A 13,784-nucleotide genomic window follows, 5' to 3' on the forward strand; every position below is an offset into this window, starting at 1 on the left:
AATGTCATTATGACCGTTCTCTTATTTTACGTTTGACAAGCTTATACTGAGCAGTGTCAGGAACAGTGCGAGATTCTGGAGAGCCAGGTTTGCCTGGAGCAACCCTGATTTGCGCCTCTTGCCCCAGTGTAATTATTATAGTAGCATCACTTTTCACTTTCAAAAGAATCCAGTTTGGAGGATAAATTATCTGGCCACTCTTCTCATAACCCAGCCAGTTCCTTTTAGTATTTTATCTGGGTTAAATATTACACAGCTGCAATTTGGCAGCTCTAATGAGGCTGCAATAGTACTTCTCTCCCATGTGAATAGATTGTTCCTTGACCCTGGGAAGTTGATAGCAAAAATAACTGCAGTTAAGGTCTACACGCACTTAGTATTTTTCTCGAGCTACCCTCTAGAGGGCAGTATTAGATACATCTGAACTGATCCGATACCAACAAAAAATGGACTATGTATGCGTGAAAATCATAAACATTTGATACTCTTAAAGAACACATTGGAACCAATATTGTGAATAAAACTTACCTTTTGCTAAGCAATAAAAAAAATTAAAAATTAATTCATTAACATTCCTTTTATAAAAACTGAACTTTGATGCTTTGACTATACAATGATTCATTACAACAATTATCATAGACTTTAAGAATCTGCATATTTTATGCTTCTTTTGTATTTTTCCTAATTAATGATTTTACGTGGTTAATAATTTTAACATATTCTGTATCACATCTTCAAATTTATGTAAAAAAAGCACTTAAAATGAATAGTTCTATCTGCTTAAATATTACTTTCCCCTAAAAGAGAAAACAAAAATGCTAGTTTTTACTTTATGACTTGAAACATGTGGTAATGTAGAATTCTAGTATTTAGAATTAGCATGTTTCTTAGAGATTGTACAATTACTTTTATGTCGTTGGTGGGTAATTTGTTAGCTCCTAATCAAAAGTATATTGCCTGTGTTTCACATTTTGGATTTCCTAATGTAATGTTCTCGTTTTAGAAAAAGTGGACAAGTCCTATTTTCAAGAGAAGATGACTTTTAACAGTTTTGAAGGATCTAAAACTTGTGTACCTGCAGACATCAATAAGGATGAAGAATTTGTAGAAGAGTTTAATAGATTAAAAACTTTTGCTAATTTTCCAAGTAGTAGTCCTGTTTCAGCATCAACGCTAGCACGAGCTGGTTTTCTGTATACTGGTGAAGGAGACACCGTGCGGTGCTTTAGTTGTCATGCAGCAGTAGATAGATGGCAATATGGAGACTCAGCAGTTGGAAGACACAGGAAAGTATCCCCAAATTGCAGATTTATCAATGGCTTTTATTTTGAAAATAATGCTGCGCAACCTACAAATCCTGGTGTCCAAAATGGTCAATATAAAGCTGAAAACTATCTGGGAAACAGAAGTCATTTTGTTTTGGACCGGCCATCAGAGACTCATGCAGACTATCTTTTGAGAACTGGACAGGTTGTAGATTTATCAGACACCATATACCCAAGGAACCCTGCCATGTGTAGTGAAGAAGCTAGATTAAAGTCATTTCAGAACTGGCCAGACTATGCCCACTTAACCCCAAGAGAGTTAGCTAGGGCTGGACTCTACTACACAGGTATTGATGATCAAGTGCAGTGCTTTTGTTGTGGTGGGAAACTGAAAAATTGGGAACCTTGTGATCGTGCATGGTCAGAACACAGGCGACACTTTCCTAATTGCTTCTTTGTTTTGGGCCGGAATGTTAATTTTCGAAGTGAATCTGATGCCGTGAGTTCTGATAGGAATTTCCCAAATTCAACAAATCCTCCAAGAAATCCAGCCATGGCAGATTATGAAGCACGGATCATTACGTTTGGGACGTGGATATACTCAGTTAACAAGGAGCAGCTTGCAAGAGCTGGATTTTATGCTTTAGGTAAACTTTATTATAAAACTAGGCTAATAAATATCTTTCCAATTATCTCAGGTCTCCTAAAAAGTAAATAGATGCCATTTGCCCTCTGAAGTGGTAAATATTTAGGTGTAGGCTGACATGATTATTTATGTTACTATTCTGTAAATGCTAATGTTGAATCTGTACTATAACCACTGAATTTATGTGTAAAAGACTACCATATTATGAATTATATTTATCTTCATGGAATTGTTTTTTGGAGAAGGATGACATGCAAAAGATGATAGATATCCCTGATCAAAGAATGGGTCTGATATTAATACTAATTATAATTTATTGTGCACCTACGATATGTGCTCAATATGTATATTGCATGCATTTTCTTGACGCCTCACAATAACCCTATAAGAAGAGTTAACATTAGAGAGTTTCCTTTGGCTGATGTTAAAATCAGTATTTGCCTTTTGTACAGAGACTGTATATTTGAAAGCTGCTCCATATCATGCCTTACTGCTTAAAATGAGCACTTCTCAAACGAACTACTGTAGACATATCAGTAGGGAAGGAAGGGCCATTATTGTGATGGCTTCCAGGAATATTCAGAGAAATTATACCATTATGTATCTGACCTGTTTACTTTAATATTGAATAGTGCCAAAATACAAATATTGGTTATTTCAATATTTTACTTAGTATCATATAGCAATCTTGAAGGTTTGTTTAATGTCTTGTAGCTATAACTTTAGAGAAACTTATCTTGAAATTTCATTATACTGAACTTTATTGTTTAAGTTCACAGTTTGTAAAAGTAAATGTAGTATTGATGGCCCCAAATGACATATGTTAAAACAATTGTAATTTTTCGTATAAAAATTGGACAACTTTCTTTTTGTCTTCTGTAAAATACCTCAAATTGAATCAGTGAATTTAGTGTGTATTTACTCCTTAAATGATCTTATCTGTTACTTATATATGAGTTCATGTATCTTCTTTTAAGCTATGAGATTTTCATGTAATTTAGAAATGCTTACTTTTATAGTGTTTAAAAGGATATTTTTGTGTAAGCTTGTAACTGCACAAATACATGTATTTTTACTTCTGTGTTTTCTTAGGTGAAGGTGATAAAGTAAAGTGCTTTCATTGTGGAGGAGGGCTAACTGATTGGAAGCCCAGTGAAGACCCTTGGGAACAGCATGCTAAGTGGTATCCAGGGTAAGGTATTTAAATGTTCATTCAGTGACAGGCGGGTTGGACTGTATGCAGTGGGAAGATTTGAATAACTTTTCACCTCAACTATTTTTGCCTTCACCAGTGGCTTGAAATTCGCACCAGGTTTATAAAAACAGGGTCACCTACTTTGTATATATATTTATTTTAAAACACCTAAGCCTTCTCTGGTGACCAAAACATTCATTACTTATCATATCTATGACATTCAGATGATTCCATTTCTAAACACCAAATTAGGAATGTGTGCTTTTGTTATAAGTAGGCTCTTCAATTATGGGCACAAAAGAGCCTATGTTGCCAAGGAGATTCCTTAAGAACTCATCACACCCCCTAGCAAACATTACTGTGTCTCACTGATTGTGAAACACACAATTGTTCACATTTTCAGATCTCTGAAATCAGGAAACATCTGGTGTGGGTCATAATTGGCAATGGTGGTACATATATAATCATACTGCCTATAGTCAGTGATGTCTTAGAATGGTGACATATTCTAAATGTCTCTGCCATCTTGCCTCTTTAAAATAAAGTACATACATATATAAGTGATGTGAATTTTTGGCATACAAAATAGTACAACATAAAACTTCAGAACGATCACTTGAAAATAAATTTTAACCTTAAACAGCCGTAAAAGGAAAGACTGAAAACCTAAAGAATTCCTTAAAATTGTACAATTGGTTGGTCACTCTTTCCTGCCCTCTGAGATGGCCTGCGCTCTGTCTATGGAGTGTGTATCTACTTTAACTTTAAACTTAGCACTCCCACACCTCTTGGTCTCTCTCCCTCTCACCTTTATGAGATGGCCCACATTCTGCCTATGGAGTTTGTATACCCTAAGCTGTTTTCCCTTCTGAGTGAGACGGACCCCACTCTGCCTATGGAGTGTGTATCTCTCTAAATAAACTTGCTTTCGCTTTACTGTGCTTTGCTCTTGAATTCTTTCCTGCATGAGGCGAGAACCTATTCTCCAACAACACTGGTACCTCACCACCAAGCAATCAGAAGAAAGTCACACACCCTGCAGCCCTCACTTCAAATGTTGCCTATAAAACCATCAGCGAGTTCAGGTCTTTTGAGCACTAGCTACCCATTCTCCTTGCTTGGCCCTCAAAATAAAGCTTTCTCTGCTCCAAAACAAAAGCAAAAAACGGTGTACAATTGGTTAATTTCTAAATAAAACTCGTTAAGATTAATTATTTAAAACTTTTTTTTTTAATGTCAAGGTGCTAACTTAATACCTTGCTTAAAAGTTGAAAGTTCTCATTAGATATTCTTTTGCTTTACTAACATTAGCATAGTAGCATAACAAAGGGAAATTTTTTTTAACCTTAAAATGATAATTGGAGAGGGACTTGAGTAACATTTATTTTGTGGCTCCTTAGAAATACCAAAAAGTGAGTTACTGGAATTAAGATGATGGAGATTACATCTTTACTTATACTTTACTAATTTATGAGCTACTAAAGTTTAACCTTCTTTTAATTGTTTAGGTGTAAATATCTGTTAGAACAGAAGGGAGAAGAATATATAAACAATATTCATTTAACTCATTCAGTTGAGGAGTCTCTGGTAAGTCACATATTGTAGAATATATATTTTCAAATATTATATAATTCATTTTGCAATGATTTCTTGGTGTAAAATTCACAGTATAGTATTTTAAATTAATAATACATGATGAGCTTTAAAGGGGAGATCTCAAAGAGTTCTTGTTGTTCTTAACCTGAAGCAAATTTGTGGAAAGGGTATCAGGATGAACTAATTTAAATATCATTGTAGGCGAAAATGGGCTTGAAGAACTAAAATACTTAAATCCCTCAGCCTTCTGAAATGAGACTTGTATAATGTGTTTTGTAGTCATAAATAGTTTTTAACTTTTCACAGATAATATTTAAAATCTCAAAAATGTGTCTAAATTGATAGTGTGGCCTGGGGTGCCCAAGGCATCAGTACTGTATGGGAAGAGCACTGGACTAGAATAGGAGACAGGAGTTGCCATTATGGCCCTGCCATGAACTGTATTGCCTTGATCAAGTTGTTTAATCTCACTTAGCCTCAGCTTCTTGTCTGTAAAGTTGAATGGATTGGGTTAGATGATCTTTTAACTTCCTTCTAGCTTCATCAGGCTGTGCCTTTTGTAATATTCATGTTGAATTGGAATAAAGTCAATTTATAAGTTCATAATTAATGTAACTTTTCAAATTGAGGTAATTGCCTTCTAACAAAAAGAATTCTAACTTATAATTCACATTTCTATTTTAGATGAGAACTGCTGAAAAAACACCATCATTAACTAAAAGAATTGGTAAATATACTTATTAATGGTTGTTATTTATAAGGTGGAAAGATAAACTGATTCTTTCAAGGTATATTTGACATGAGATTGCTATAAATTTAAGAATTAATGAAGTGCCTAGAACTGAACTAACTGTAAAAAACTGCAACAAATGTCATTACTTTGTTGGCTGATTAAATGTGATTTTTACTTTCAAAAAAAAGAATGAAGTGCCTATAAATATAAGTTGGATATTTTTATGTTAGGAACATTCATTCAGAAGTTGGACAGTTAGTTTCCAAGTTTGAAAGGAGCAGCTATAGGCTGTCCACTGTCATTTCTGTTAAAATCACAAAAGGAAGAGTAAAGTGTATTTTTGTCTCTGGGGTTCCTTTAGTTAGCCAGTCTTGAATTCCATGCTCTACTAATGTGCCATCACCATGATCAGCCATAACCTACCTGCTTCCTTATCTACCATGCCTTTTTCCCTTCCCCAGCTTCTTCACAGAGGGTTTGGTTTGTTTACCTCCTAATACCTTAGAGAGTTAGAGGTGGGTTTTTTGTTGTTGTTAATGTAGGTGCTGGGGATTGAACCCAGGACCTTGTGCAAGCATGCACCCAATCATTGAGCAATACCTCTCACCCCTGAGAGATAGAGGTTTTTATCACAAGTTATTTTTCCTCATCATAGACATCTTTAAAAACTAAAAAAGTGTGCAGAGAAAGATATGTTAAGCAGAGAATATATTATTATCCCACTTTTCAGATGAAGAAATAGAGGTTCAATGACCTGCCCACAGTTACATTACAGAGCATTAGTGGAGCTAGGACTGTAAATAAGATCTTCTGAATCCTACATCACACTACAGATCTCATTCTCAACTTAGGCATCATGTTTCAAAAATAGTAAAGTTTAATTTAGAATATGTCTGCTGATTCCCCCATTCCCTGTACTCATAGCATCATCTATTTCATATCTTAAGGAATACAAGGCAAGAGAATGCTATATTCATAAATATGCTTGAGAAGGAGAGCCACTATGATAATTATTTGATAAAGGTTTTGTAATGTACATAAATGATACAGTTTAAGACATCACTTATTCCAGCCTATATTTTTGAAATTATCCAGAAACAGAGATTCTGTAACATTTCTTGATAATAATCATTCTTACAATGCATACTATTCTTTTTATGACTAATGAGACTCTTTCTCTGATTTAGGATTAGTGCTCTTATATTGAGGTACAATTTATATAGCAAAAATGTCACCCTTATAAAGTATATACTTTAGTAGTATTTGGTATACTCACAAGGTTATGCAACCATCGCTACTGTTTAACTGCAGAATATTATCATAACCCCAAAAAAGAAATCTCATACCCATTAGCAGTCACTCCCCATTGCAGCCCTCCCCACTCCCAAACAACCACTAATCTACTTCTATTCCTATGGATTTGCCTATTCTGGACATATCATATAAATAGAATCATAATATGTGGCCTCAAGGTTCATCTACTCTTGTATGTTCAACCTTTATTATATATGACTACTTCACTCTTTTTTGTAGTGGAAAAATATTCCTTTTTATGGATAATACCACATTTTGTTTATCCATTCATCAGTCAGTGGACATTTGGGTTATTTCCACTCTCTGACTATTATGAAGGATGCTGATGCTGCAATGAATGTTTGTGTAGAAGTTTTTGTGTGGGCATATGTTTTTAATTTTCTTGAGTATATATTTAGGGATGGAATTGCTGGGCCATGTGGTAACTCTATGTTTAACCTTTTGATAAGCTGCCAGACCGTTTTCTAAGGTGGCTGCACCATTTTACATTCCCACCAACAGTGTATGAGGATTCCAGTTTGTTTTTCCACATTCTTGTTGACATTTGTTGTCTGTCTTCTTATTACAGCCATCCTAGTGGTTGTGAAGTTGTATCTCATTGTGGTTTTGATTTGTATTTCCCTAATAGCTAATCATTTTGGGCATTTTTTCATGTGTTTATGGGCCAGTTGTGTATCTTCTTTGGAGAAATTTCTGTTCCTCTCCTTTGCCCATTTTTAAGTTGGGCTACTTGTCTTTTTACTATGGAGTTGTAATAATTTTTTATATATTTTAGTTCTTTATACATATAAGTCCCTTGTCAAGTGTATGATTTACAAATATTCTCCTATTCTCTAGGTTGTCTTTTCACTTTCTTGTTGATGTCCTTTGAAGCATGTTAGTTTTTAATTTTGATGAAGTCCAACTTGTCTATTTTTTTGTTGCTTATGCTTTTGATATCATATCTAAGAAATCATTGCCTAAGTCAAAGCCACCTGTTTTCTTCTATGAGTTTTATGGTTTTAGCTCTTACATTCAAGTCTTTGATCAATTTTGAGTTTATTTTCGTATATGGTGTGAGGTAGGAGTTCATTTCATTCTTTCTCATGTGACTATCCTGTTGTCCCTGCTTTTGGTTCAAGCAAGTTGAGCTTGAGATACCTGCAGAATATCCATGTAGGTGGATATTAAAACCTGGAACTCATAAATGAGGTTAAAATTGTGATAGGAGGAGGGGAGTGTCAAGAGAAATGGTAAAAAAAAAGGTCAGTGACGAAATGGAAGGGACCCACCAAAGTCTAATCAGGTGGGCAGAGGAGCCAGCAAAGCAAACTATTAAAAAAAAAAAAAAGAAAAGAAAAGAAACAATTAGAGTTAATAGAACCAGGAAAGAATGATATCCAGCAGACATCTGAACATCTCCACCTAGAAATCTCAAAAGCAGCTCAAATTCAGTATCTCTAAAAACCGTTCAGACTGAATTCAGTCCTGTTCTTTTTCCCCCATACTGATTAATAGTACCACAATTCACAAAGTCACCTGGTGATTTGAGTCATTTTAAGCTCTTTGCATTCCTTAATCCCTCTACATTTAATTAATTACCAGATTTGATGATTTCCACCTTTTTAATATTATCTAAAATCCACTGGTTCTACCATAGTTCCTGCCCTTATTTCTCATCTAGACTATTGTAGTAGTCTCCCAACAAGTCTTTTATCTACATTATAACATCCTGATAGAATTTTTCTTTATCAAACACAAATTTTGAATTACTTTTCTACTTAGAAAATATCATTAGTTGCTTACCATATAATGTTCTTTATAATCAAACCCCTGAATGTCTTTCTTTCCAGCCTTCTCTTTTAAAAACCGTTTAATGATGTATACATACAATAAAGTGCCCGAAGTGCACTGCTCTTAAGTATTCAACTCAATGAATTTTAATGTATATATGGTGTAACCATCACCCAGATCAAGATACAGAAAATTTTTACCACCCCAGGAAGCTCCTTCAGGCCCCCTCCTAAAATCAATATCCACCCCCAAGTTATATTCTGACTTCTAATACCATGGATTAGATTTGAACATCTTAAAAATGTAATCATGCAGTATGTACTCTTTTGTCTTTGGTTAATCATTATGATGATGTTTTGCTCATCATAGCTACAAGCTTCATATGTTGTCTGTGGCAGTAGTTCATTCTTCTTTCTTGCTGTGTAGTATTTGAATATATCACAATTTACTAATCCATTAACCTGATGATGGACATTTGAGTTGTTTCCACTTTGGGGCTGTTATAAATAACGCTGTTATGAATATTCTTGTGTATGTGTTTGGTTGATGTTTGTACTCATTTTTAATACCCAAGAGTGGAATTGATGACTCAGGATAGACGTCTCCTCTTTTAGCATATCCTACACAATCTGTATTCCTACTTTGAGTACATTAAAGATAGTTTCTATCTGCTTCCTTTTTTAAAACAATTTTATTGTGGTATAATTTCTATATAGTAAACTATACATGTTTCAGATGTACAATTTGATGAATTTGGATAGATGTATTCTATTTGCTTTCTTGCCTTATGTAGTCCACCCTCCTCAGCTGCAGAAACTAAGTCTGAGAGATAGGAAACTGGTAGATTCAAGGTCACAGACTGAGACTTCTCTCTATTTCCCATGAAAATTTCCCAATTTTCAAAATAATTGCTGGTGACTCAGTAAAGACATTCACCCTTTAAGTAACTTATGTTAGTTGTTCATAAGCACAGCTGATTTGAAAAATGTTCAGATTTTTGAAGCACTTAACCCTTTTTTTACCTGTTTTACCTTATCTTTCACTGTTTCATCATAGTCTTTAAAGCACCTATTCTCAATTCATAGTGATACAAAATACATGCTCATTGCATTTTCAATTATTATAAGATTCAGTGCCTAAATCAAAATCCTCTTCCCAAAGCATCTTTGGTTTGCTGGTTTGTTTTTGTTTTTTTACTTTCTGCTTAAATTTTTCTTTTAAGTATACTTTGTTGTTGAGTTGTGCTAATGAACATAAGTATTTAAACTGTGTTCTTTTTCCTCACCCATTTTCATTTCAGATGATACCATATTCCAGAATCCTATGGTACAAGAAGCTGTACGAATGGGATTCAATTTCAAGGACATTAAGAAAATAATGGAAGAAAAAATTCAGACATCTGGGAGCAACTATAAATCACTTGAGGTTCTGGTTGCAGATCTAGTGAGTGCTCAGAAAGACAACACACAAGATGAATCAAGTCAGACTTCACTACAGAAAGGTACGCATGCCTGTTTTTAAAAAGCAAGAAACACCTATTGACACTTCATTATGAATATTATCTTATATGACCTTGTGGCCCATTCATTTCCCTCCTCTCATAGGTTAAATGTTTTTTCATAACTTTCTGTTATGAAAAATGTCAAACATACTCAAAAGTGAAGAGAACAGTATAATGAACCCTTATGTACCTATCAACCAGCATCAATAATTATCATCACTCTTCCAATCTTGTTTCATTTCTTCCCCCAACTTTTTTTTTTGCTGTAGTATTTCAAAGTAAATCCTAGACACCTCATCTATCATTTACCTTTGAAGACTGAAACATCTAACAGATAAGAACTTTTTTTAACATAACTTCAATACTGTGTGTTAATCTACTCAGATTGTTATAACAGAATACCATAGACTGGGTGGCTTGAACAGCAGAGATTTGTTTCTCATGGTTCTGGAGGCTGGGAAGTACAAGGTCAACGTGCAGGCAGATTTGGTTCCTGGTCAGGATGCTCTTCCAGGCTTGCAAATGGCTTCCTTCCCTCTCTGTCCTCACATGGCCAAGAGAGAAAGCACTCTGCTTTCTCTTCCTCTTCTTATAAGGACACTGATCCTATCGTGGGTCCCATCCTTAGGACCTCATCTAAACCTAGTTACCTCCCAAAAGCCCTACCTCCAAGTACACATTGCATTGGGTGTTAGGGCTTGAACATATGAATTTTGAGGAGACATAGACATTTAGTCCACAACATACTATTATCACACTTAACAAAATTAACAATAATTCCGTAATACCGTCTGAAATTCAGTTGGTTTTAATTTTCCTCATTGTCTTAAAATGTTTTTACAGTTGATTTGTTCTAATCAGGATCCAAGTAGGATCTACTGATCCATTAATTTTAGAAGTGTGAGTTTATTTCTCTATTTTAGATAAAGAACAACAAAGGCAAACTTTGTCATTGTGTGTAGACTCTAAGTTTTGTAGTTGGAACTGTTTGGATTTAGAGTGTTCTGTAACTTTTTATATGATATAAATATATAAAAGGGTCATATTGCTAAATAGAGCCTTGAATGAATGACATCTTAATACTGTGAATCATATATAGAAAGTGTATTAAATAATATAAAAGTATATAAATTCCTTTTAGGGGAAAAAAGAGATAAAAAATTCCAATTCCTCCTTTAAGGATGACAGCTACTTTAGAACTTGCCAGCAACACTGAAGGTTAAAGAAAAGGTTTTAAAATGAATACATTTTTGGGTACTTTATTATAATCATTATTCTCTAAGCTTTTGACCACCTCTCCCAAAAGATGAGAATTCTAGTGCTAATGAACCTAAAAGTTTACTTATTTTTTTATATTAAAAAATTAAAAATTTTGATCTTTAAGTTATTTCAGATGCTTTTGAAACATTATTCAGATAATTACATAAGTCGTAAAACATTGTTACATTAATGATTTTTAAGATTACATTAGTTGATGTAAAAGTTTCAGCAGAAAACATACTACTCTTTTCCTAAGGATGCATTTATTTAAAACCTATAAAAATTCTACTTGTCTTAGTGATGGTAAATAAACCATTTAATTCGTCATCTTTCTACTGCAATGGAAGTGCAAGTGATTGTGTCATTTCGCCCTGCATCTTAACTACAACTCAGGCTTAATTAAGTTTGACAGTAAGGTGTTAGATTTATACCTGAATGTGTTTGCAACTGAAGGATTTAGTGGATTGCAGTAGGAAGTGAACAAGGGACAGAGTGCATTGGGGTTGTTTGCTCTCTGTCCAACAGGAATTGGTAGGGGAGTTCTTATTATCACTGAGACTACAAGCCAGGGTGGTGTGGGAAAGAGGGCCTAAGCGGATGGCAGCTCTCAGGAGCATGGGTTGGAATTCATCAGTTGACCTCTCCTTGGTCTCACAAAATTGAAAAGCAGATAATTGATCCAGGCTATCTTCTCATGCAAGGGCTGCTGTTTGTTTCTCTTCCCAAAAGCTGATGAGGAAAGACTGGCACTAGGAATCTCTTAATTTTGTACAAAATAGAGGGTGGGCCTAATTGAAATAAAGCAGATGGAAGTTGTTAGAAAAACTACAGTGTTATTGTTACTCACTCAGAGATCCTAGATTCGATACTAGCTTTTATCCTATTTGCTTGTGACAGAGAATGCCCTAGTCTTCTAAAGATAGTACCAAATCAGTATTTTTCTTTCTTTTTAAAAATAGCATAGTATGATATAAAGCCTTTTACTTCATTTATTTTAATCCTCATTGTGTATATTACAGTATATAATATAAAAATCAAATTACCCACATACATTTTAAAATAAATTTTATTTATTTTATTATTTTTTGATGAAGATACTGGGGATTGAACCCAGGACCTCATGCGTGCTAAGTATGCATTCTGCCACTGAGCTATTACTGCCCCCCATACACATTCCTTATCAGTCTGTCTTTCCATATGGATGTCCTGTAATAGGAACATGAATATCATCAGTTTATTCTAGAAGTGGTATAAAATAATGTAAAAATATTAGCAAATAACATAAACAATTATGTAACTATTGCCTTTATTGCTATGTGCCCGGAACCTCCTGAGCTAGATAGAAGAGGGCCTTGTAGGAAGTGGAAGGAGAAAGGTGCCTTAAGGAAGGTTGTAGAATCCTATAGTTACTCTAAAGGTTAGAGCACAAATCTGATCATATCTCTTTCCAGGCTAAAACCCTTCCCTGGCTCCCAGGACCCTCAGTGTCAAGTCCAATCTCCTTTACATGGGTTGCCAAATCTTTCCTGATAAGCCTCCTGCTAACCTTCTATACCCTCATCTCATGCTTTTTCCCTCTCAGATTCTTTCCCATGCCTTACCTGTGCACTTGCAGGCCCAGTTCTGTCTCTCCCCTTGGAGCCTGCTTATGCCATTTCCTCTTACCAGAACCCTCTTCTTCCGCTGCTCCTTCCCCTCAAGGCCTTCTCCCTGTCCTAGTTTACTGCTGCTCATTCTTTAGGACCCAGTTTAGGTATATTTTTTCTAGGAGGCCTTCCCTTTAATGTGTGTGTGCACACACACACACACCCTTCCTGTGTCCTTCATAACACATTGTAATTACCTTTATCATCACACTGTATTATAATTTATCATCTACTTGTGTTCCTTACTTGTCTAGGAACAACTGGGAGCCCAGGGTCTGTGTATTTGTTAATTGTTCTATCTCTAGTACATAGAACCTAGCTAAGTATTCAGTAAGTTATTTTTTGAATAAAATTAAACCACTGTTTCCCAAACTTGTTTTCAGAATAGTGTTCTCTGGGATGTTAAAAGAGGTGCTGTCAAAAAGGAGCTCTGTAGTTAAACAGGGAAATGCATTATGAATTTCTCAGAGAGGACATAACACTGTGTTTTACTGCCCTGAGCTTGATAGCCATGCTTCCCAAATGACAGTGGGCTCAGCCCCAGAAATTTTAGATTCAGTGTTTCAGGCCTAGGAGTCTATTGTTTTAAAAAAATGCCCCAAGTGATTCTCATGTGAGGCTAAATTTGGAAACTACAGGTATACAATGATTACAAAGATTGTTAAAATATGTAATACATTTGGAATAGTGCCCAGCATATGGTAGTAAATGCTTTATTCCTGTTAACTGCTGCTATTGTTGATATTGTTGTCATTATAATTTTATTTGACCGTGAAGCGCATTTTTGTGGCATATTTGTTAACATTTCATAAAACTTAGTTTGAGGAAGGCTGAATTAAACAAGTGCTTCAGTGC

At 34.9% G+C, this 13,784-nt stretch overlaps 1 protein-coding gene across 4 annotated transcripts in view; it reads left to right on the plus strand.

Annotated features, from left to right (window-relative positions):
- XIAP (X-linked inhibitor of apoptosis) overlaps positions 1–13,784 on the plus strand; it is a 52,306-nt gene that overhangs the window by 16,141 nt on the left and 22,381 nt on the right. For all 4 annotated transcript variants that reach the window (XM_010963926.3, XM_074359885.1, XM_045523304.2 and 1 more), the window contains exons 2-6: positions 1,004–1,912; positions 3,004–3,103; positions 4,615–4,693; positions 5,387–5,429; positions 9,823–10,023. In XM_010963926.3, the coding sequence (XP_010962228.1) occupies positions 1,036–1,912; positions 3,004–3,103; positions 4,615–4,693; positions 5,387–5,429; positions 9,823–10,023 (1,300 nt within the window). In that variant the 5' untranslated portion in view covers positions 1,004–1,035. The remainder of the gene's footprint in view (positions 1–1,003; positions 1,913–3,003; positions 3,104–4,614; positions 4,694–5,386; positions 5,430–9,822; positions 10,024–13,784) is intronic.

This window comes from Camelus bactrianus, chromosome X (assembly GCF_048773025.1).
Source record: "Camelus bactrianus isolate YW-2024 breed Bactrian camel chromosome X, ASM4877302v1, whole genome shotgun sequence".
NCBI lineage: Eukaryota > Metazoa > Chordata > Mammalia > Artiodactyla > Camelidae > Camelus > Camelus bactrianus.